This window comes from Neopsephotus bourkii, unplaced genomic scaffold (assembly GCF_033783945.1).
Source record: "Neopsephotus bourkii isolate Nb327-2 ecotype Australia unplaced genomic scaffold, CSIRO-AGI_Nbou_v1 NB_1474, whole genome shotgun sequence".
Lineage (NCBI taxonomy): Eukaryota > Metazoa > Chordata > Aves > Psittaciformes > Psittacidae > Neopsephotus > Neopsephotus bourkii.
In genome coordinates, this window is record NW_026901950.1 from 406820 (window position 1) to 430409 (window position 23590).

The 23590-nt window shown below is 49.7% G+C and overlaps 1 protein-coding gene across 2 annotated transcripts in view; it reads left to right on the forward strand.

The window, feature by feature from the left end:
- Positions 1-23590, forward strand: part of CPNE2 (copine 2) — a 56454-nt gene that overhangs the window by 16647 nt on the left and 16217 nt on the right. For both annotated transcript variants that reach the window (XM_061369096.1, XM_061369097.1), the window contains exons 2-9: positions 668-864; positions 4501-4680; positions 8318-8392; positions 11264-11335; positions 15040-15123; positions 17555-17644; positions 17892-17990; positions 18641-18727. In XM_061369096.1, the coding sequence (XP_061225080.1) occupies positions 697-864; positions 4501-4680; positions 8318-8392; positions 11264-11335; positions 15040-15123; positions 17555-17644; positions 17892-17990; positions 18641-18727 (855 nt within the window). In that variant the 5' untranslated portion in view covers positions 668-696. The remainder of the gene's footprint in view (positions 1-667; positions 865-4500; positions 4681-8317; positions 8393-11263; positions 11336-15039; positions 15124-17554; positions 17645-17891; positions 17991-18640; positions 18728-23590) is intronic.

The following is a 23590-nucleotide window of genomic DNA, read 5'->3' on the forward strand; positions in this document are numbered from 1 at the left end:
GTGACAAAGGGTTTTTCATCAGGGCCCTGTAAATCATCCCATCCACCACCAGGTCATACACTGATTATCACAGTTGCCTTGCACTTCTATGAGACAACTATTGCCACCTTGTGATTGCTGCCAGAGCCTCTGCTTTCTGGTGGCCTCGTGAGTAGAGCTGTGGCTGTCCTCTACCCCACTCATCCTCCCAGACTCACCCCTTTCCCTGTGAAGATTTCAGAGGCAGAGCTAAAGTTTGGCCCTGGTAGCTCAGGTCCATGAGCCATGGCTTGTGACCAGCTCAAAGACGACCTGTTTTCATGCAGAAAGATGGTATGGAAGTGTAGAACCTCCCCACAAAAGCCCCACAGCATGCTGGAAGAAGAGGTTGGGGAAGCTTCAACCCTTTGGAGAGGGGTGAGCAGAAGACGTTACCTTTCCTTGAAAATCTCTTACTTATGAACAAAACCCAGGCAGGTTGTAGGTGCTCATTGGGCATCTCAGAACATCTGCTTGGTGTGGTGGCCACATGAGGATGGTGGCTGGGCAGGGTTAATGCTTTGAAGCCAGCACAGCCTCATAACTTATGAAGTGTAACTCAGAGGATGGCATGGCTCTCTGCCTGTGGCATCAGTGGTTTCTTCCTTTCTGCTTGCACTGAGGTTCCTCTCCATTTCCTGTCCCACAGACCGCCTGGAGCTGCTGCCGCTGGAGTCCATGGCGTACACCATGACTCCCATGCTGACGGGGCCTGTCGGCTCCCAGTACTGTGTCTGCAAGGTGGAGTTGTCTGTCTGCGGCCAAAACCTTCTGGACAGGGATGTCACTTCCAAATCTGACCCCTTCTGCGTCCTTTTCATGGAAGTCAGCGGGAAGTGGGTGGAGGTAAGTTCTGAGGTTGTGTGCATTCCCTCCTCCAGTGGTTTGCCCATGATGGTGTCTTCTCTGTGTTCTAATACAAGGCTGGTCCTTTTTCCTTCAGAGGTGGAAGCTCTTCTGGTCCTCCCAAGGCTGTGTGCGTGTCACCAGTTTGTTAACTATTCTGTGTTTTGCAATCAGTCCTTTCCCCATTGGTGCTTTTTGCTTCATGCTTAGAGTCAGATTTAACTACGTATCTCGAAATGCCAGCCTCTGGTAAAGCACATGGCAGGCATGAAAGGATCTTGCCACTTTCAAAGTGGTCCCAGCCCCTTTTTATTATGCTGTAAATTTTGAGTGCTTTGGATTCAAGTGCCTGAAATGTCAGTCCTGCACGATAGTTGGATGTTGTGAGGTCCTGCTCGCAATGGGGTGTTTCTAGGTGAGACAAGATAAGCTGGTTCTTGGATCATGAGTTGTATAGACAGCCGATCTTCAGGTTTCACTTGAAAAGTGGCTATTTCTAGGGGCCAGGAGTGTGCTGGTTGAGTGTCTGGCAGGTCAGTCCAGTGGGGAAATGCTCATGCTCTTAATCTGTGGCCTCCTTCAAGAAATATTTCAAGGTCAACAGTCTTTAAGCTGGGCGTTTCATGGACTGGGTGTTTTCCATGGAGAGGGATGGACCATGGGATGGGATGGAGACTGTTGGGAGCCAGGTGTGTGGGGAGGTTGGATCAGTTCAGCTGCAGACAGACAGCATCCAGATGGTAAATCCCAGATAAGTTCTTTGCAGACATTGGTCTTTTCTCCTTAGTAGAAATCTTATAAATATGTGCTTCAACTGCTGTATTTGATACCAGGAGCCCTTGATAAGAAATCTTGATAAAAGATCAAGAAACCTTGATAAAAACCTTGATAAGATGATCTTGTTATTTGCTTGGTTTCAGAAGCCAGCACCTTACAAATGAGAAATGTAATTCCTAGAGGAAGAGAGGAGGGGAGGGATCATGATGTAAACAGTGAGATGGAGTGCTCCCTTGGCAAGTCTGCAGGTGACACCAAGCTGAGTGTTGTAGTTGATTTGCTGGAGGGAAGGGATGGGATCCAGAGGGACCTTTTCCGGCTGGAGGAGTGGGCCCTTGATAATCACATTAAATTCAACAAGGTCAAGTGCAAGCTTCTGCCCCTGAGCCAGGGCAATCCCTAGTAGCCATAGGCTGTGGGATGGACAGATGGAGAGCAGCCCTGTGGGACTTGGAGATGCTTATAGGTGACAAAATGGACATGACCCTACAATGTGTGTTGGCAGCCCAGAAACCCCATGTGTGCTGGGCTGCATCCCCAGCGCGTGAGCAGCAGGTCAAGGGAGGGGAATCTCCACATCTGCTGCACTCAGGGGAGACCCCCCTGCAGTACTGTGTCCAGATGTTGAGTCCTCAGTACAGGAAAGACACGGACCTGTTGGAGCAGGTCCAGAATTGGGACATGAAGATGATCACATGGCTGGAGCACCTCTCCTATGGAGACAGGCTGAAAGAGCTGTGATTGTTTAGCCTGGAGAAGAGAAGGCTCCGGGGAGACATCATTGTGGCCTACCTAAGTATAATGACACTTGTGATAAAGATCAAGAGAGACTTTTTACAAAGGTCTGTAGAGATAGAACAAGGGGCAACAGTTTTAAACTGGGATAGGTTTAGCTTGGATATAAGGAAGAAATGTTTTATCGAAAAGGTGAGGCACAGGTTGCCCAGAGAAGCTGTGGCTGCCCCATGCCTGGCAGTGCTCAAGGCCAGGTTGGATGTGGCTTGAAGCAACCTGGTCTAGTGGAAGGTGTCTCTGCCTGTGGCAGGGGGTTGGAGCTGGATGAGCTTTAAGGTCCCTTCCAACCCAAACCAGTCTGCCACCCCATGACTCTCTTTCCTGCCACCTCTGTGTGCCCCTGCTGCACTAGGACACCCTGCTCAGCAGATGTGGGTGCTGCTGGCAGCCTGTGGGCTGTGGGCACTGGGGCTCTGGGCACAGAGGAACACAATGGGACACTCCTGCAGCTCAGGACAAGGCGGCTTGTGCATATTTTTGTTTTTCTTGTATGTGCCAAAGAGCTGAGAGCCGCATTCATCCCCTCTGCCTACCCACTCCAACAGAGGCTTACTCCAGTGTAACACCCTGCTGACAAAAGGCTCTTCAAAGACAGGAGGACTTTCCATGGCTGTGCTGTCCCTGGTAGTGACAGGATGCAGACAGTGCACAAGGAGCAGTTGTGTGTTGTTCCCAGCCCTCTGCTTCAGTAGGATGAGGCTGTATCTATCTAGTCTAATGGGAATTGACCCTCAGTTGTCTGAATTATTTTGAAGCGCAAGTAAATTGTTGGCTTGATCCCAAAAGCCTGCTTCCTGGCATAGCCACCAACTGGATGTGTATTCCTCCTTCAGGGAAGGGGCACACAAGGAAGGAGCGTTGTCACAGAACGGGAGCGTGCTTGCTGCTGGCACCATAGTTCATCTAGAGGTGCCCAAATTGGCTTTCAGCAGCACAACCTTGGTCATCACAGCCATGAGGATGATCAGGGGGCTGGAGCATATCCCATTTGAAGACAGGCTGAGAAAATTTGGGCTGTTCAGCCTGGAGAAGAGAAGGCTGTGTAAAGACCTCATAGCAGCCTTCCAGTATCTGCGGGGGGCCTGTAAGGATGCTTGTGAAGGGCTCTTCATTAGGGACTTTAGCGATAGGACAAGGGGCAATGGGTTCAGACTTAAACAGGGGAGATTTATATTGGATATAAGGAATAAATTCTTTACTGTGAAAGTGGTGAGGCACTGGCACAGGTTGCCCAGAGAAGCAGTGGCTGCCCAGTCCCTGGTGGTGTTCAAGGCCAGGTTGGATGGGGCTTGTAGCAACCTGTTCTAGTGGAAGGTGTCCCTGCCCATGGCAGGCGGTTGGGGTTGGAACTGGATGAGCTTTAAACTCCCTTCCAACCCAAACCAATCTGATTCTATGAAAAGAGGCAACACAGGAGCCATCTGTGTCCCTTCACTGATTCAGAGGATTTGCTGGAGGAGCTGTGCCTCTGGGATAACTCCATGGTGCCTGCAGCATGCAGCGCTGCTTCCTGAGGAGAGTCTGCTCTGTAACTGGCTGTAGTTGTCACACAAAGGTTGCTCAGCATTCATCCCACACTGAACATCACCAAAATCACTAACCAGGATCTCACTAGACTAACAGACTAACCAGTTTGTGATTCTATGATTGTATGATCACCAGCAGTGCTGCTGCATCAGCAGATGGTCTCTCTGGGGTGGGTTTCCCATGCAGATGCATGTCCCAGGATGCTTCCAACCCCCCTGCCATGGGCAGGGACAGCTCACACTAAACCATGTCACCCAAGGCTCTGTCCAACCTGGCCTTGAACACCACCAGGGCTGGAGCATTCACAGCTTCCCTGGGCAACCCATTCCAGTGCCTCACCAGATTCACAGTAAAGAACTTCTTCCTTATCTGCAATCTAAACTTCCCTTGCTTAAGTTTTAACCCATTACTCCTTGTCCTGTCACTCCAGTCTCTAGTGAAGAGTCCCTGTCCAGCATCCCTATAGGCCCCCTTCAGATACGGGAAGGCTGCTATGAGATCTCCACGCAGCTTTCTCTTTCTTTTTGTTCTTTGCAGCTCGACAGGACAGAGACAGCTGTGAACAACCTCAACCCAGCTTTTGCCAAGAAGTTCGTCATTGACTATCATTTTGAAGAAGTTCAGAAGCTCAAGTTTGCCCTATTTGACCAGGACAAGTCAAGCATGCAGCTGTATGAGCATGATTTCCTTGGTGAATTCTCCTGCACACTGGGCGTGGTAAGTCTCTGAGGTCCTACAGCTTGCTGTCCTCCAGCAAAGGGACCCCAAATCGTATCAGCCACAGGGACATGGGAAGATTAGAGCTGTATCTCTTGGAAAAGCTGATTTAGTTTGCTTGTCACACTTCAATTGATAAGCTTGCACCGTTCCACATTAGGGCTGTTGTCTGCTTGCTTGAGCCTAAGTTAGTCATAGTGTGAGCTTCTGCTGGTGCCTGCAGAGAGATATCAAATGGAAGTGTTTGAGGTACCTGTATCTTACCAGGGGTTATAGAAAGCACCCTGGTGACCATCTTGGATTTGGACTTGGGAAACTTCCAGATGTTTAAAGTTAGGATGTGTTGTGGTCTACCTTTCTATCACAGTTTTGTGGTTTGGTTTTTTGTTTGATTTTTTTTGGGAGAGGGTAGGTTTTTAGGAGGTTGTTTGAAAGCTGTGTCTATTGCAATGTATAGCAAATCATCTCTCCTACTTTAGTGTGCTGGTGCAGGAATGTATTTTCTGTTCTTGTGGAAGAGTGTTCAGGACACAATGGGATTCATAAGCCTTTGGAAGGTCTTTGCATTCATGAGCCCAGATCCTGTCAGGAGTTGGCAGCTATATTCTTCAGATGTTTCTGTCCTCTGAGCTTGCGCTGACTCAGAGGCAGGGAATGAGGGGAAATTCCTCCATTCTTTTGCAGCATCCGTCAGCTCAGGGCTGATGTGGTACCCAGCACAAGTGTAGAGGCTGGGAAAAACTGTTGTGCTTGGTGCTGGGAAGAGGGAGGTAAGGGAACATTGTAGGTTGGTATGCAGAGCCAGCCCAGGGTGTTCAGGGGGGCTTGTGAATATGATAGTTTTGTTATACAGACTGCAATATGTCACTGTATATGACAAGGCAGGGTAAGTGACCTTACCATTGCCAACTCAAGAGCCTGATGGGTTAGAAGAGCATTGGTGTTTACAGAGCTGAAGCTTAACCCTGGGTTTTTTGGAAGTGCTCTGAGATGACCTAATTCTGCTCCTGCAGAAATTAAGAGACAGTGCAGGCAACAGCTCAGGCTGGTGTGCAGTGATTTAGGCCAAACCCATCCTTTGCTGTTAGCTCTGTTGCTGAAACACAGTCAGCTCTGGTGTGGGGCAGTTCAGCAAAACTCACTGCGATGGTCCTGATCTTGATGGAAGCTGCAAGCAGGTAATTCACTGACATAGGGAAACAGAGCTTAAACCTTGCTGTTCCTAAGTGTGGCTCTGCAAAAGTTCAGGGCTCTGCAGGCTCATGCCAGTGAGAAGCATTATCTGTATGCACTGGAGAAGAAGGTGGAAGAGTCTTGTTGGGTCTTCCAGAAAAGCCCAACCTTTTCTAGTGCTTTGCTAGCTGATTAACTCAAAGCATGAGGCTGGACAGACCATACTGGGGCTGTGGTAATGGTGGGAATGGGCAGCTGTTGGCAGATCTCACTCACATCCAAGGTTGGTCATTTTGCCATAGTGGCTGACAGATATGGAATAAGTGTCTCCTGTGTCTTTAGGCATAGCTAGTGGGCTTAATCTATCAGAAAAAAGAGAGCTCTGAACTTCACCTCATGTAAGTATTTACACCCTGCAAAGAGAACTCAGCTTATGCCAAGTGTGTGTCCAGTTTTTGCAGCAGTTCCCATGTGATGATCTTAATGACTTGTAGTCCACAGTGAGACACTAGCTTGGCACGGAGGGATCTTCTCATTTTCCCTTTTTTTCCCTAAGGTTCTGTTAACCTCCTCTCCCTGTGGCCAGCATAGGCTTGCAGCACGGTTAAGCTGTGGGGCAGAGGTAGACCGGAGGGGTAGCATGTGTGTAGCATGTACCATAGGGGTAGCATGGAGGGTGCCTGGTGAGGAGAGGGGTGAAATAGGTGGATGGGGCTTGTGGGTTCAGCCACCCTGCTATGGGTGGCTGGATTTTGTCTGGTAAGGTGTGTCCATAAGTCCTTCCCCAGTTCTGGGGTGCGAACAGACTCTTGGAAGGGGAGGAGAGCAGCTGTGGGCAGCATCAACCATACAGCGAGCACCTGACTCTTCAGTTTTTAGTTAGCATTGCAGCTCTGTCGGATTAGCCAGATTTTTTTTATTGCAGCTAATTAGGTCTGTGGTGAGAGCTAAAGAGATGGTTGGATGATTCACAGGCTTGTCGTGACCTCTGTGGCCAAACGAAATGTAGGAGGCATCACACTGGAGGCTGGAGGGTGTCCATGGTTTCTGCTAGGCAGGGTGGCAAGGAGATTTTGCCTCTCTGGACACAGTGTGCCACAAATGTCTAGTTACACTGGGTAGTGATACCTATGCATTTATGGATCAAAAGCACCCTAGGAAAAGCAACTGAAACTATTGCTGTTTAAAACCATCACCTGTTGTCCTATTGCAGCTAACACCTTACTAAAAAGCCTCTTCTTATTTCAGGGGCTGTAGCAATCGGACAAGGGGTAATGGGTTTAAACTTAAACAGGGGAAGTTCATGTTAGATATCAGGAAAGAGTTCTTTTCTGTAAGGGTGGTGAGGCACTGGAATGGGTTGCCCAGAAAAGTGGTAAATGCTCCATCCCTGGCAGTGTTCAAGGCCAGGTTGGACAGAGACTTGGGTGACATGATCTAGTGTGGGGCCTGCCCATGGCAAGGGGTATGAACTAGATGATCTTAAGGTCCTTTCCAGCCCTAACTGTTCTGTTATGCTATGATCTTTCTTATAAGCCTCCTTTTAGTACTGAAAGGCCACAATAAGATCTCCCAGAAGGGAGAAGAACATTTCTGGGGAGGAATGGGAGGAATCCAAGCATGGCTGGGTCACCTGGATGTCAGGAGCAACAAGATATTTCATTGCATGTTTCTTTATAGTCACTATTATTTTCTGGCTGTGTGATACAAGACCAAAGGTGGAGGCAGAAGAATGGGTGGGACTGCACATTTTAAGCTGCAACCTCTAGATCTCAAATGTGTCCTCGATAGGTATGGGAGCAGAGCACAGACAGTTCCAGGTCCATGCCTCTTGGGAGAAACTTACAGGATCCCCAGATCTGGAGGGGACTGAAACTCAGTGAGCTGAGAAAAATCTCAAGGGGTTCCATTCAGCTCCTGCATCACCCTGTCTGGCCTCTTACAGGCAAGAAGTGAAAGGGAGAACATGCCTTCTGGGGATGCTGACCCCTGTCCCTTGCTTGGCCGCTGCTGTGTAGGGTGTCCAGAACAATGCTGGGGGAGAGCATCTGGCTTGTAATCAGGATTCACCAATGGAAGTGTGTCCCAAAAGACAGTTGGTGACAGGGTCACGCTAGAAGTATTTCAATGGGGTCTGAAAAGTTGAGTTATGATTTTGCTAGGAGCAAGCCACAGTAGCTCTGGTTGTGTGAGGTCCCACCGACCTCTTTCACACAGGAGCTGGTCCCTGGATTTAGCGGGAAGTAGTGCTTCAGCCTCTTGTGCTGCTTTGCACTGTTCAGCTGCTGCCCCATTCCCTGTGGGATCAGGTAATGGTGGTGATATTCACAGTATCATGGTCATCCCTGAGTGTGATGCCTTTCTTCTACTCCTGTAAATGCTTAATCAGAATTAACTGAGTTGCTTATGAGACTGCTTTTGATCATTTGTACAATCATGACTTTATTTTCTTTGGCTTCCCTAGATTGTCTCCAGCAAGAAAATAACAAGGACTCTCCTTTTGGGGAATGGCAAGCCAGCTGGGAAAGGGATGATAACGGTACAGTTACTCCTTTACATTACTTACTGTATGCAAGGGTGGATAATAACCTGGGGGCAATGCAGGGCACTCACCTGGGGTCCAGGAGACCTGACTTTATCTTATGAACATTTTTCCCTCCTGTTTTTCTGCCCGCTTTGGTCTCTTTGGACCACTGTGTATTCTGGGCAGGAACCATGTTGCCTGGTGTCTGCCTGGTGCCCTGGGCTGTGAGTCTTCAATCTCTGCTTCCGTCTCTGAAACAAGAAAAACCTCAATCTGCAGAAGTATAAAGTAAAAACCTGCTGCTGCTCTTTGTCATCTGGTACAACATTGCTGCTCAGCCCTTGCTGGCACTGCGGGAGGTGAGAGGGCTGGTGCCTTTGCTGTTCATGTATGGGTTTTTTGTAAGAGGATGGGAGCTGTGCCGTAGCAACAATTCTCATAGCAACAGCCGCTGCTTCCGATGCAGACCCCTTCGGGCAGTGGCCTACCCACTCTAGATCTCTTTAGCAATAGGGTTTTTTTAAAAGAAAAAGCTAAATTTAGGTGCATTTCCCTCCCACCACGTTGTCCATCCTTTTTGATCTCTTCTGTGTTCTGGGTTTTGTGAGACAAGCAGCTGGGCAGCAAAGGTGTGGAGAAAAAGGCAAGCAAAGAGTTAAACTTCCACCAGGTTTAAAAGTACTAGAAGGGTTTAAAAGCACTGCAGGGGTTTAAAAGCCCCAGGACCTGGCTGCTGCATGTGCATCTCCATTGCTGTTTGCTCTAGAGGCTAGGAAGATGCTACCAGCTTTTCTCTCTTAATCACTGCAGTTAGTCTTTAAAGGAAATAGTAAAAACCATACAAGCACATGTGCCAGCTCCAAGATGTGTATTAGCACTTGACACCCAGTTCAATGCTCAAGAAGGAAGAACTGGACCAGATTAAAAGCTTCCAGTCAAGTTCAAAGGTTACACGTTATAAAAAAGGAAGGTCATGAATGTGTCACTAAAAATCAAAGGGTCTGAGACATCTGCTTAATTTTGTACTATTGATGTGATTTTCTGATCTGTGTTTTTTTGTGGTTTTTTTTCCCCTGGCTTAGGCTGGGTGATGACAACAGGGTTGTGTGTGGTGGGCACCTTTGCCCACTGCTTGGCACAGCACGCTGCTGGAGCATGGGCTATGGACACTGTTGGAGGAGCAGGCTCTAGCTTTAGACTGACACAGACAAGACATGGAGTTTGGAACCAAAGCCTGCCTTCCTCACCCCTCTCCTCTTTGATCTTGTCCAAGTATCCAGTTCCTTAACTGAGATGCCACAGGGGTGAATGCAACAGAAGAACCTTGGTTGGGTGGATATGGTTGCATGAGAGTCCCTAGGTTTGAAGAGGTGGAGGAAAATCCCAAAGCAACCCACTGTGTTTGTAAAATCAATCCTGAGACCTTGCTGCGTGCCTTTGCTGAGCACAGAGGTGGGGGTGTTGTTACTGTCCATGCTGGCTAAGAGAAGATGCCACCAGCAGCCTCCAGCAGTGTGCACAAGGATGTCCCTGGGTTGTCTGCACAGTCCAGCTTTTTTCTAGCCTGCAATGAGCCCTAAAATGCTGGACACTGGCTGAGTGTGCTTTTGTGGGGATCAGCAAAAGGCAAATTTCATCCACTTCCCTATAGCTCCTCTTCATCCTGCTGGTTGTGGTGACTGTGCTTGCCCAATGAGGACTAGGTGGGAGAGAAAGTCAACGCTGTGCCTTTGCAGTAGGGAACTTTTGACTTCCCATCTATACAGAGCAGAGGAGAAAACTGGGTTTTGCATGTGGTGAATGGGGCCTTTGTGGACAAAAGAGTTGTGTTTGCCATGGAAAGGCTAGGAGGTTGTTCAGGATATTAAAGAGCTGCCCAGGCAGATTCAAAAGCTGCATCTCTGCAGACTCCCTGGCTCCTAAGTGCCAGTAACCCCCTGACTTCTCATTCTGCAGAAAATTGTCCCCTTTATTTCTACAAGTTTTTCTACAAACCTTGCTGTGATTACTCCACATACCTCTAGTGAGGAAATACCTCCCTCCAGGATAACCTCCTTGGGAGCCAGCAAACAGCTGAACTTGGGAGCACCGTGTGTGAGGGAATTGTCTACCGTGTTCCCACAAGGGAGGATGCTGCAGCCAAGGATGCTAGGGAATGGCTCAGCCCACCGCAGGGAGTGGAGGAGGAAGAGGTGGGGAGCAGATGCTTGGGCAGGACACAGCCTTGAGGAGATAAAATACAAATGATTCAGAAAATGGCTGGTAACAGAAGTGAATAAATGTGAGGTGGTGGGGTTTTTTTGTTACATTCGTTTTCTTAAAATACCAAAAGGCTCATTAGACCACATTCCAGGCAAAACTGGCCCACTGGTGGCTGGCAGCTGAAGCCCTTCTGGAGTGTATGTGAATAAAGTCTCTTAAACTGAAGTAATCTGGGCTGTACTCCTGACTGCTGCAGTGCCTCAGGAGCAGTGGTGGAATTTTCACTCTTGGGGCTGCCTCTTCGAGTGATTATGGGGATATGTGGCTCAAGTTCTTGCTCCCACTGGCATCTCACCCAAGGGATGGGGCAGCTGGTTTTTGCTATGCCCAGCCTGGGGTATGGAGGATGAGGTGGCACATCTTGCAGGCAAGGGTTTCTATGGCTTCTGCTTCCTCATGGGTCGGTCCTTGGAGGCTTCTCCAGATCCTGATGAGCCCTGATGCAGAAAAGCCTTGTGAGACCAGCTCAGGTATGACACACAAGAAAGGGGCTTCATTTTAGAACCAATGGTATGGGGAAAGGGGCTGTCTGGGGAGTCCTGGCACCTCATTATCCCTTCAGGTTGTCCATTCAACAGGCTTAATTGTACCTGAAAATCAATGCAACCTTGCCTTGTCTTTCAGATAGCTGCCCAAGAGCTCTCTGACAACAGGGTGATTACTCTGAGCATGGCAGGCAGAAAACTGGATAAAAAGGTGAGTGGGGTTCTGACTGGGTGATGCAGTGTTAAACTTCTGACCCTCACAGGCTAAAGAAATCTCTGCTTTTGGACATAGCAGTGACATAAAATAGTCCTGGTGGAGCAAGCATCAGGATAAGACTGGAGGGGTTCAAGTCCTGGTGGTGCCACTGAGTACACCCATGCCTCAGATTTTCTATTGGCATGTATTGCGTTCTTCATCATGCTCACTGAAATGGAAAGATAATGTGAGGCACACAGTCTGCATACTTGTGTGTCCTAAAGACAGCCGATACACTACTTTGATGGCTGTCATTTGGAACTGTCTCCTGACGGAGCTGGCAGTGTTGATGGCCCTTGAACCTCAGAAGTGGTGACAGCTCCTGGCTCGTTGCCTTCAGTCCCTCTGGAAACGGGGTGAACATCATCTTGTGTCTTGAGCAGTAGGGCCCACCTTTTCTGAGGAGGAAGTGTTGACTTCATGGTTTCAAGTAGTGCCCGAGTTTTGCTTTGGATATGATATGCAGGAAATTGAGAACTTCGCTGAACAAAGCCATCTGACCTTATTTACCAGGCAACCAGCAATATCCCTCTTAAACCAGTGCTGTTGCTAAGCGATAGATGGGAATATTATTTTTCCCTTCTTCCTAGTCAGAGCTTGTGTTACTGGCAGGATAGCTCTCAGTTTTTAAACTGAGATAAAGCAGTCATCCAGGCAGAAGGGTATTTGCTGGGGCAGAAGACGTTGTTTGTTCAGTCCTGTTGTCCAAACCGGATGGATGCCTGATTTACCCAAGTGTTTTTCCAACTTGCTGGCAATAGCTTTTTTCTTGCCCTCTTGCTTACCCTGCCTGGTGCAGAAAACCAAATGCCCCTACCAGAAAATACCCACATAACTTCATAAATGGTCTTGACAATGTCTAGGATGTGCCTGAGGGTCAATCCCCATGCATGTCAATGAAGGCATCTGTAACGCAACAGTTTTCTTCCAGCACCCCAGGAATAAGCCTCTGCTCCCTTGCAAAGCAAGGGATGGGATTTCACAGCAGGCTTGGAGCCCTTCCTTCAACATTCAGGGTCCCTTTGCAGCTGTGGCCACTGTGAAGAGCAGGGCCAAGCACCTGGGTCCTCCCTGCATGCCTGAGGCACACCTCCACTTTTATCAGCCACTTCCTTGGTGGCACCACATGGGCAGGAGTTGCCTTTCTAATCAGATTTGCAACCAAGCTCCTCTACCAAGCATAACCTATTGCATCTTCTGATATTCTTCAGCTAGAACACAATACCTGTGCATCTGCTGCCCTTCAGACCCACAGTCAAGGTACAGAAATTCAGCATCTACCTGGTTACACAGGGATAAGGACTGTGATATTCCTTCTTGGTCTCCATCCAGCTTATCAATAGGTGTCAGCAGAAAGCTCCTTCCTCAGTGAATGCCTGCTGATGGGGTTTCTGTGCGGCCTCAGGTACCACACAGCACAGCACTGCTCAGAGTCCTGCTTATATGCAAAGGATGTTCATGTCACTTCACAGAAATTAAAACAGTCTGAACAAGGAAATTGGATGATACACAATTCTTTTTGGTCATTATTGGCAGCTCCCACCATGAGCACCCAGAATCTGGGACCTTTCTCAGGCTGTGGGCAGGTCCTCCTCCCCATTACATGTCCATGGTTTCTCCACCTACAGCTCACCACCTTGCTTTACATGCCAAAGCTGCACAGCAGGAGCATTTCAGCAGCAGCACCAGCCTGAGGCTCTTGTTCCTTATCAGGAACCTCATCAGAGCCTGTCCAGCTCTTGGGAGAGTTGTTTCAAGGAAAAATGTCTTGCAAAAGGGAGGTACTTTCACCTGGTATCGGCCCTGGTAAATTCAGAGCTGTGTGTGTGCCACCACAGCCGTGGGGACAGCCAGAGGGCAATGATGCTTCAGCATGGCTCAGGAAGAGCAAGCACTGTGAGCTGGAACTGCTGCTGGAAGCTGTGGTTTGAAGATGTGCCTGGTGGAAGTGCCACCTCCACCGTCCTCATCTGTGATGTGCAAGGACCAGTTTACATGATTTAGATTCTTGGATCAGTTTGCAGACCAGTCTGGTCTGCTGAGCTCCTGTGGTTGCTCAGCTTCCATCTCCTGCCAGGTTTGCAGGAGTGAGGTGTTTGTTGTTTTGATGTTTTAAAATAGCAGCATGTAATCCTGTGGCTTTGAGGCATCTCCCACCCCGTTCTGAATGGAACAATATTGACTGGGCTTGCAGACCACGCTGGTCCACATGAGATGGCAGCTGACATCCTTCAAAGATCCCTGCTGCCATCTGAGCTGGTGCCTCCACTAACCCACGCTGAGCTGGCTGTTGAAACTGCACTGGGTTGCAAGTTAAGCTAGCAAAAGCAGGGCCAAGTACACATTGCTGGTTCTTTAATCCATCAGTGAAGCTTGAAAGTGCCAAGGCCAGGCACTGTGAGTGAGCAGGATCAGAACTGTTCCATAAACGTGACCCTGGAGAAAAAATGGCTTGAGTTTCTGTTCTGCAAACATGTGAAAAAGGGTAAGAGAAAATAGCCCCACGTTACCAGAACACATCCCTGTGAGACTTTTTGGTCTGCTCTTCTGGCAGAAGAATTCTGACTGAAGCAAGTTTTTGTTTCTCCAAGCCCAAACACTTGGCAGGGATTTACTTTTCTGGCTGGCTCTGGAAACAGGATTTGTATACAAATGTTAATGGGTTTTCTGCTGGAGCCTCACTAGAGCCTCTGTCTGTCCCAGCCACCATCTCCCATGCTGGCTGTGGACAGCAGGTCCTGGGGCTCCTCCTCCATGAGCAGTCCCCTGCATCCCTGATACGTCACTTGGAAGCCCAAAAGCTCCTGTTCAAACTCTTAAGTTCCTCCAGCTTTTTGAAGGACTCAGGCACCCACATCCCTCTGGGAGGAAAAACCCAGCTGCAATGGATTGAGTTCTCAGTAAATAATTTGGGATATTTTAGGGTGGTATTTTTGTTCTTCACTTCCTAGTCCTGCTGAATGGGAATGAAGTCCTGTGTCGGAATGCTGTAGTTTCCCTGCGTGGGTGACACCAGTGCTGTCCTACTCCTCTGCAGATGCCCCCATGTGCAGCAGGGATGTGTTTTTCTCATGGGGCACGTATTTCTTGTAACCAGCAGCCCTTTAATATCTTCGAACATCTGAGGAGATGGGCAGGAAAGGCAGTACACACTGACTCAGGGCTGTGTATCTCGGTGGGTGTTACATAATCCCTGTCAACACCAGGGCAGCTTGCTTCTGAAAGATTTCCTCTGCTTATCCTTCACTTCTGTGTGGAGGAGGGTGGGCTTTCTTCATTTTCCCCCAAGACACTCGTGCACTTCATAATTCTGTTTTTCTTTTGGAGCTTTGGATGTTTGTCAAACCCAAATGCAGCTGGCTCCCATCTGGGGCTGTTTTCCATGGCATCTCCACCCAGAGTGCTCACTGGTGCCAGGGCACATGCCGGGGTGCTGACTCTCCTGCAGCATCAGTGCCAAAATGTGGCTTGAAAGTCCATGGGATCGTGTGGCCAGGGCACGGAGGAGTGGGTGCCCATGGGTGCTGCTGGTTTGTTGGTGTGCTTGTGAGCTTCTCTCTTGAGGACATGAGTCTGTGGGGTTGGCACTGCTTGGGGAAGGAGGTGTCTTGGACCGGCTGCTTGCAGAGCACTGTGTGACCCATCCTGCTCTTCTCCAGGACCTGTTTGGAAAGTCAGACCCTTTCTTGGAGTTCTATAAACCAGGTGACGATGGGAAATCGATGCTGGTCCACAGAACAGAGGTGAGTGCAACTCTAACCCAAGCTGCAGAGACATGACCATTCCTTTCAACAGCTTCTCTTGCCCTTCATGGGACTATCTCACCCATGACCCATAAAATGCGGTGGGATCCAGGGATTTCTAACTTATGGCTGCCTTCCTGGTACCCAGTTGAGGCTGCTGGACTCAAGTGGATAAGGATTTACTGAGACTATCAAGGACCTGAGATCTGTTCTGTATTATTCCCTCCCATATATACCAAGCAGAGAGAGAGGTGGTTTTCTAATCCACGTTAACCACTATGCTCAGCCTGGACATGGGCTGAGCCCTGGACCACTCTCCCTCCACTTGCAGGAAAGCAAGATGATCTGTGACCCAGGCAGATGGTGGAGAGAGGTGGCGGGAGGTGGCCTAGGGAGCAGCAACAGGGAAAGGTTAAAACAAGCTTTTCCCACATCCTCAGCTAGGAGGATGCTCGGGTGTCTCCGGGTGTCTCCAGCTTCAGAGCACAAGCACTTGGCTTATGTCTAGTGGAGCTGGAGCCCCTGCCGAGAAGGCTATACATATACCATGGTGTTTATTTACCAAGTCTTGCAGTAGGTTGCTTTTTACCACTGCTGTGCAGTCCATGAGGATTTCCCCCACTCACACCAGGACGTGTGTAACATCCCATGATCTGTGGTCCTGACACAGGCTGACTCTAGCCCTGCTCTGGATTTTTTTTTTGTGCTTTCCCACACACGTTTCCATGTATATTTAATTCATACCAAACTTAATTATTTCTCTTTGTATTTCTGTGGGAGCAGGCTGGGACCTTGTTTGGTTGTTTCCTCCTGGTTTAGTGTGGGTAGCAGGGCTTTGACTCACCGAGATACGTTTCTCAGGCACGTGGGGATTTGGAGTGACCTTCAGCGCTTCCTCCTGGAAGAGGCGTGGGAATTGGGAATGTGGCTTTGCACCAGCCATCGCTGTTAAGGGTGCACAGGTTTATGGGGAGCACATGTATACACTGGTTTTTCCTCTGGGTTGCTGCCCAGTTTCTCCACTCTCCTGTTTCACTGGAAAAGGATCTAGTCAGGTTTTGTTTCAAGTAATGGGGGCTCTAACAGTCTCCTCCTTACCAGCCCCAAATGCATCCCATTGCCCCCAGAGGAATCCCACACCACGTGACCATCTATGTGTTTTGATGCTGGATATGAAGTAATAAGGTTCCCCATTCTTACAGCTTTTGGTGTGGAAATATAACCAGCTCTTGATCTGATGCTGGTATTCCTTGTGCCATGATGGAGGTACCTGGCAGGGAAGAATCAGGGTGCTCATTACAGCTGGTATTGAAGCATCAGTGTGGATGCCATGCAATGGAGATGCCAGGTTCCTCTCCAAGCACTGCAGGGCCTGGCTGGCAGCACAGGCACTGTCTTGGGGTGCACGGGCTCCCTCTGCTCTTCCCAGCCTCCCACAGGAGGAATTTACGTATTCTTGACTAAACTGTGCTTGCAGCATCAGGGTTTCTTTCACCTGGTCTCACATCAAAGCCTGTCTGTAAAACAAGATGCCTGTTTCAAGTCCTGTGTTGCTGTTTGCCTGCAGCACAGCCATGAACCTCTTCCAGCTCTGCTGTTGCTGTTGCAGCTGCAAAGGTCCGAAGTCCTCCAATCCCTGTGTTTGCCTTGCACACAGAAGGGTTAATCTGCCACCTATATCCAGCTTTCTAATACTCACATGAATCTCTCTTTTAAAGCACCACACCTTCATGAAACAGGGTCTCCACCTGCCTGCAGGCATCTCTGAGGTACATGGCATGTGCCTGGAGCCTGCCAGTGTTTGCTTTGTTTCCACCAAGTAAACCTAAGCAAACAATTGTATTCTCTCAGGAAATGTCAAAAAGCACCAATTAATATTTCTCCAGATGAGGCAGCAGATGTTACTCAGATGAGGCAGGATGTGCCCAGGGCTGTTTGGCTTTCCTGGCTGGTTGCAGCATTCCGCTGCTCCATCTTCTAGATGGTCAGACCCCAGATGGATATAGGCTGCCCTGCAATGCTGGGAGAGAGTAAGCAATGAGTAAGGTGCAAGCAGTGGGAAGCAGAGGGTGTAAGTAGTAGCTCCTGGCCTTGGACTGGTGGGGTAAGTGGCTGTGCCCATGCTCTGGGCTTGGTTGTGCCCATGCTACCCAGTGTGATGCAGCTGTTTTTGCAAGCAGGTTTGTTTAACTGCCTCGGAGATGTAATGCAAATGAATCTGTTGGGACTCACAAGTGCTACAACCTGAGAAGGAGGGGGGATGCTCTGTCTAAGTTAGGAAGGCAAAAGAGGGCTGAGATTGAACTTCTGCAGCTTGCCTGGCCTGCCCCACTGAGCCTGGTCCAGAGTTGGAGATGTGTCCCTGCTTCGTGGCAGTCTCTCCCAGCAGGTGTGTCTGTTGTAACAGCATCCCTCTGTTCCCACCCTGCAGGTGGTCAAGTACACGCTGGACCCCACCTGGAAGCCCTTCACTGTGCCTTTGGTGTCACTGTGCGACGGAGATGTGGAGAAGCTGATAAAGGTAAAGGGGGCCCCTCTGGCTTTCATGGTGGTGGTCAGCCTCTGGGATTGATCATTAAACATCTAAAACCCCATGGCTGGTTTATTAAAAGAAAACCCAAACCAATCAAAGCAGAACAACCTCCAAACCTCCCCAAAACCCTACCCTTGTTTGGGGTCTTCGACAGGAAAGGTTGGGAACTTCAGCAGGCCTCCTTGCAGGGCATAGTGTCTGTGTCTGAGGCTGGTTTGTGCTCCTTCCACCCTAGGTGGTGTGTTACGACTATGACAGTGATGGAGGACATGACTTCATCGGGGAGTTTCAGACCTCAGTGGCTGGGATGTGCAAAGCCCAAGATGCCTTTCCAGTAAGTGCTGACACACTTTCAGGGAAAAACAAGGAATGGGCTCCTTGGAGCTGACAATGGATTTTGGTACTAGCTCTGAGACCCTCAACCTATTCTGAGAGGCCAAGTCCAGCCATCTTTCTCCTTCCACCCACACCATAAGTGACCCAGGCCACTGTAGCTAAAGCAACTGAGCTAGAGAGAGAGCTAAGTCAGTCCTGGGCTCTGCTGAGATGTCTGAAGCAGCACCTGTGATTTGGGGGGTGCCCTGTGGTTTGGGGGCCTGAAGGCGACATGTGATAGTCTGCACTGGTTTTGTGGCCAATGGTGTCCCCATCTTCCACTTGAAGTTTTGGACAAAAGCCCTGGCAGAAGCCACCTGATTTGAAGGCATGTTGTGAAGACTCATAGATAAGCAGGGCTGCTCTCATTGCTAGGAGTACTGCCTGCCCTAATTATTCATGTGTTTGACCCACCCCATCCCCAACAGGTTCTGTGCCTGCAATTCCACCATTAAATACCTGTAACTCACTCTGATTCTTTTCTATCTCGTCAGCACTTTGAGAGGCATGGAGGGAGGGTGCCCTTGGGATGTGGCTGCTGGTGGCATCTGCAGTCCATAGCACAGACCAGCACCACTTTCACACCGGTGTCTGCCTCATGTGTTACAGCTTGAGATGGAGTGCATTAACCCCAAAAAGCAAAAGAAGAAAAAGAATTACAAGAACTCGGGGATCATAATTGTCAATTCCTGCAAAGTGAGTATGACGCTGGGATGTTTCTTTCTGCTCCTGTCTGGGCTTGGCTCTTCCTGAGCTTTCCCATCCCTTCTGCCCCCAGCACCTTTGCATTTACAAGTGCAGGTCCAGCAAAACATGAATCAAAGTGTGATTTCCTTTGTGCCTGGGTATCTTGTCACTTGGAGCACCCAATGTATCAACTTGCTGGTGCCACCCTATGCTCAGGTAGAATCATAGAATAGTTAGGGTTGGAAAGGACCTTAACATCATCTAGATCCAACACCCCTGCCATGGGCAGGGACACCTCGCTCTAAACCGTATCACCCAAGTCTTCGTCCAACCTGGTCTTGAACACTGCCAGGAATGGAGCATTCACAACTTCGCTGGGCAACCCATTCCAGTGCCTCACCACCCTAACAGGAAAGAATTTCCTCCTTATAGCCAATCTAAACTTCCCCTGTTTAAGTTTTAACCCATTACCCCTTGTCCTATCACTACAGTCCCTAATGAAGAGTCCCTCCCCAGCATCCCTATAGGCCCCCTTCAGATACTGGAAGGCTGCTATGAGGTCTCCACGCAGCCTTCTCTTCTCCAGGCTGAACAGCCCCAACTTTCTCAGCCTGTCTTCATACAGGAGGTGCTCCAATCCCCTGATCATCCTCATGGCCTCCTCTGGACTTGTTCCAACAGATCCATGTCCTTTTTATGTTGAGGACACCAGAACTGCACACAATACTCCAAGTGAGGTCTCACAAGAGCAGAGTAGAGGGGCAAGATCACCTCCTTTGACCTGCTGGTTACACTCCTTTTGATGTAGCCCAGGATGCAGTTGGCTATCTGGGCTGCAATCACACACTGAAGCTGGCTCATGTTCATTTTCTCATCGACCAGCACCCCCAAGTCCTTCTCCTCAGGGCTGCTCTGAATCTATTCTCTGCCCAGCCTGTAGCTGTGCCTGGGATTGCTCCGACCCAGGTGTAGGACCTTGCACTTGGCATGGTTAAACTTCATGAGGTTGGCATCAGCCCACCTCACAAGCGTGTCAAGGTCCCTCTGGATGGCATTCCTTCCCTCCAGCGGATCAACCGAACCACACAGCTTGGTGTCATCGGCAAACTTGCTGAGGGCGCACTCAATCCCACTGTCCCTGTCACCAACAAAGATGTTAAACAAGACCAGTCCCAACACCGATCCCTGAGGGACACCACGCGTAACTGGTCTCCAGCCGGACACTGAGCCATTGACCACAACTCTTTGTGTGCGGCCATCCAGCCAGTTCTTTATCCACCGAGTGGTCCATCCATCAAATCGATGTCTCTCCAATTTAGAGACAAGGATGTAGTGTGGGACAGTGTCGAACGCTCTGCTCAAGTCCAGGTAGATGACATCAGCTGCACTACCGCTGTCCATCAGTTCCGTAGCCACATCATAGAAGGCCACCCAATTGGTCAGGCAGGATTTCCCCTTGATGAAGCCATGCTGGCTGTCACCAAGCACCTTGTTGTTTTTCATGTGCCTTTGCATGCCTTCCAGGAGAATCTGCTCCAAGATTTTGCCAGGCACAGAGGTGAGACTGACTGGTCTGTAATTCCCTGGGTCATCCATTTTCCCCTTCTTGAAAATGGGGGTTATATTTCCCTTTTTCCAGTCGTCAGGAACTTCACCTGACTGCCATGATTTTTCAAATATGATGGCCAGCAGCTTAGCAACTTCATTTGCCAGCTCCTTCAGGACCCGCGGATGGATTTCATCAGGTCCCATGGACTTGTGTACGTTCAGTTTCTTAAGATGGTCTTGAACCAGATCCTCTCCTACAGTGGGCCCAAGGTCTTCATTCTCACAGTTCCTGCGTCTGCCTTCCAAGACTTGGGTGGTGTGGTCAGAGCATTTGCCAGTGAAGACCAAGGCAAAGAAGTCATTCAGAACCTCAGCCTTCTCCAAATCCAGAATAGCCAGTTCTGCTGATAGCTTCCAGAGATGGCCCATGTTGTCCCTAGTCTGTTTATTTGCTGCATACCTATAGAATCCCTTCCTGTTATCCTTAACATCCCTAGCCAAGTTTAATTCTAACTGGGCCTTAGCTTTCCTAACCTGGTCCCTAGCTTCCCGGACAACATCCCTGTACTCTTCCCAGGCCGCCTGTCCTTGCTTCCACTTTTTATAAGCCTCTTTTTTTCATTTGAATTTTCCTCAGCAGCTCCTTATCCATCCAAGGAGGTCTCCTGGCCCTCCTGCTGCACTTCCTTCTAGTTGGGATGCAACACTCCTGAGCTTGGAGCAGGTGATCCTTGAAGACCAACCAAGAGTCTTGAGCCCCCCTGCCCTCTAGGGCTATATCCCATGGAACCTTACTAAGCAGGTTCCTGAAGAGGCCAAAGTCTGCTCTCTTGAAGTCCAGGGCAGTGAGCTTGCTGCACGCTCTTCTCACTGTCCTGAGGATCTCAAATTCAACCATCTCATGGTCGCTGCATCCAAGGCTGCCCTGGAGTGCCACATTTCCAACGAGCCCTTCCCTGTTGGTGAGCACAAGGTCAAGCATGGCACCTCTCCTTGTCGGCTCCTCTATTACTTGCAGAAGGAAGTTGTCTTCCACGCAACCAAGGAACCTCCTGGATTGCTTGTGCTGGGCTGTACAGTCATTCCAACAGATGTCAGGGTGGTTGAAGTCCCCCATGAAAACAAGGGCCTGTGAGCGTGATGGTGTTCCTATCTGCCTATACAGTGCTTCATCCACAGATTCCTCTTGTTCAGGCGGTCTATAACAGATCCCCACAGTAATGTCTCCCATCGCTGATCTCCCTTTAACCCTGACCCACAAACTCTCTGTTAACTGCTCACCTGTCCCCAGACAGAGTTCCATACTCTCCAGCCTATCCCTAACATAAAGGGCAACTCCCCCTCCCCACCTGCCAGGCCTGTCTTTTCTAAAGAGTCTGTAACCTTCCATTCCAACACTCCAGTCATAGGAGCCATCCCACCATGTTTCTGTGATGCCTATTATATCATACCCCCGTAGACAAGCACACATCTCTAATTCCTCTTGTTTGTTCCCCATGCTACGGGCATTTGTATAGAGGCATCTGAGCCGAGCTCCAAATGAAGCCGGCTCATTCGCTGGAGCAGACAGAATATCTCTGCATTGCTCCGAGCATTTATTATAGGTGCTGGCAACTGACTGGGTGTGTTGGGATGGGATGATGCCCCCCTCCCCCAACACATCTGGTTTAAAGCCTCCTTGACCAATCTCGCAAGCCTCCTACCAAAACTGCCCTTCCCCCTTTATCGACCAGCTCCACCAGCCCCCGCTAGACCTGGCCTACAAACTTGGGTCCCATGTTCAAGACACCCAAACCCCTGACTGTGACACCACCCTTTTAACCATTTATTAACCTGGCTAATCCTCCTAGCTTTTTTTAGGTCCTCCCCTGTATCCTGGAGAATAGATGAAAAGACTGTCTGAGCTCCAGAGCCCTTAACCACCTCTCCCAGGGCTCTGTAGTCCTTTATGTTCCCCAGGCTACTACTGTCTATATCCCTAGCACCCACATGTGTCACCAGAAGTGGGCAATAGTCTGTGGGAGTTACTAGAGCAGGCAGCCTCTCTGCCACATCCTGATCCATGCCCCTGGTAGGCAACACACCTCCCTTGAGACCACGTCAGGCTGACAGACGAGTGCTTCTGTCCCTTTCAAAGGAGAATCCCCTACTACTACGACCCGCCACTTTTTCCTGGCAGCACCAGTAGAGATCTTCTTTACCAGTGCATCAGCTGGCTGTTTCTGGTGGAAGTGGGTTTCCTCATGAGCCCCATGCAGGACAGCGAAGCGGTTCTGCGTGGGGACAACATATTTCGGAGGAACCCCTTGCTTTTAATTGTCCTTTTCCTCCTTTTTTTATTGTTTTTTTTTTTTGTCACCAGTTCCCAGCTTCGCAGGTTAACGACCTCCTCTTTTCCTCCATGAGCTACAGGGGATGCTTGAGGCCTCTGCACAGTTTGGGCCAGGAGCAAGCATTCCTGCTTCCTCTCAGCTACCCTGACATCTCGTAGCCTATTAATAGCGTCCCACAGCTCAGCCACTTGCTGCAGGAGGACCTCCACCAGGGAGCACCGAGTGCAGCCCTGCCCATTGTGCACCTTTCCCTCACCAGACCAGTGCAGGCCCTCTCTATGCTCTGAGCTCTGCACTGCAGCCTCCCCTCTCATTGGCTCTGTCTGGGTGCCTACGGTGGCCACTGCCGGGGCAGCCAGAGCAGAGCTCCCAGACCGGGCCCTGGTCATACGGCGAGAGCTGTCGAGGAGGCTCCCTGGGTGGCTCTCACCGCTCTGAGTTGGGGCTCCTGGACGCTGAGCTTCTCCCGGCTGCTCCGGTGTTGAAGGCATCCTCTCTCAAGCTACTCACCTCAGCAGTTCGGGTAGGCACAGTCCCAGGAGGAGGTGTTCAATACGGGCAACACCTGCATGAAGCCCAAGCTTTAGGTGCTTACCAGCTCTTCTGTGTCAGGTCAGGTGAAAGGGGTCTTTGTTCTGACCTAAGATCTTGAAGTCCTCCCTTTGTATGGCACCCATACAGCTTTTCTCACACCAGATCTGCAGAATCACAGAATCCCAAGGGTTGGAAGGGACCTTGAGAGATCATCTGGTCCAACCCCCCTGCAAGAGCAGGGTAACCTAGAGTACATCACACAGGAACTTGTCCAGGCGGGCCTTGAATATCTCCAATGTGGGAGACTCCACAACCCCTGAGCAACCTGTTCCAGTGCTCTGTCACTCACAGTAAAGAAGTTCTTCCTGATGTTAACGTGGAACCTTCTATGCTCCAGTTTACACCCATTGCCCCTTGTCCTATCACTGGATATCACTGAAAAAAGCCTAGCTCCACC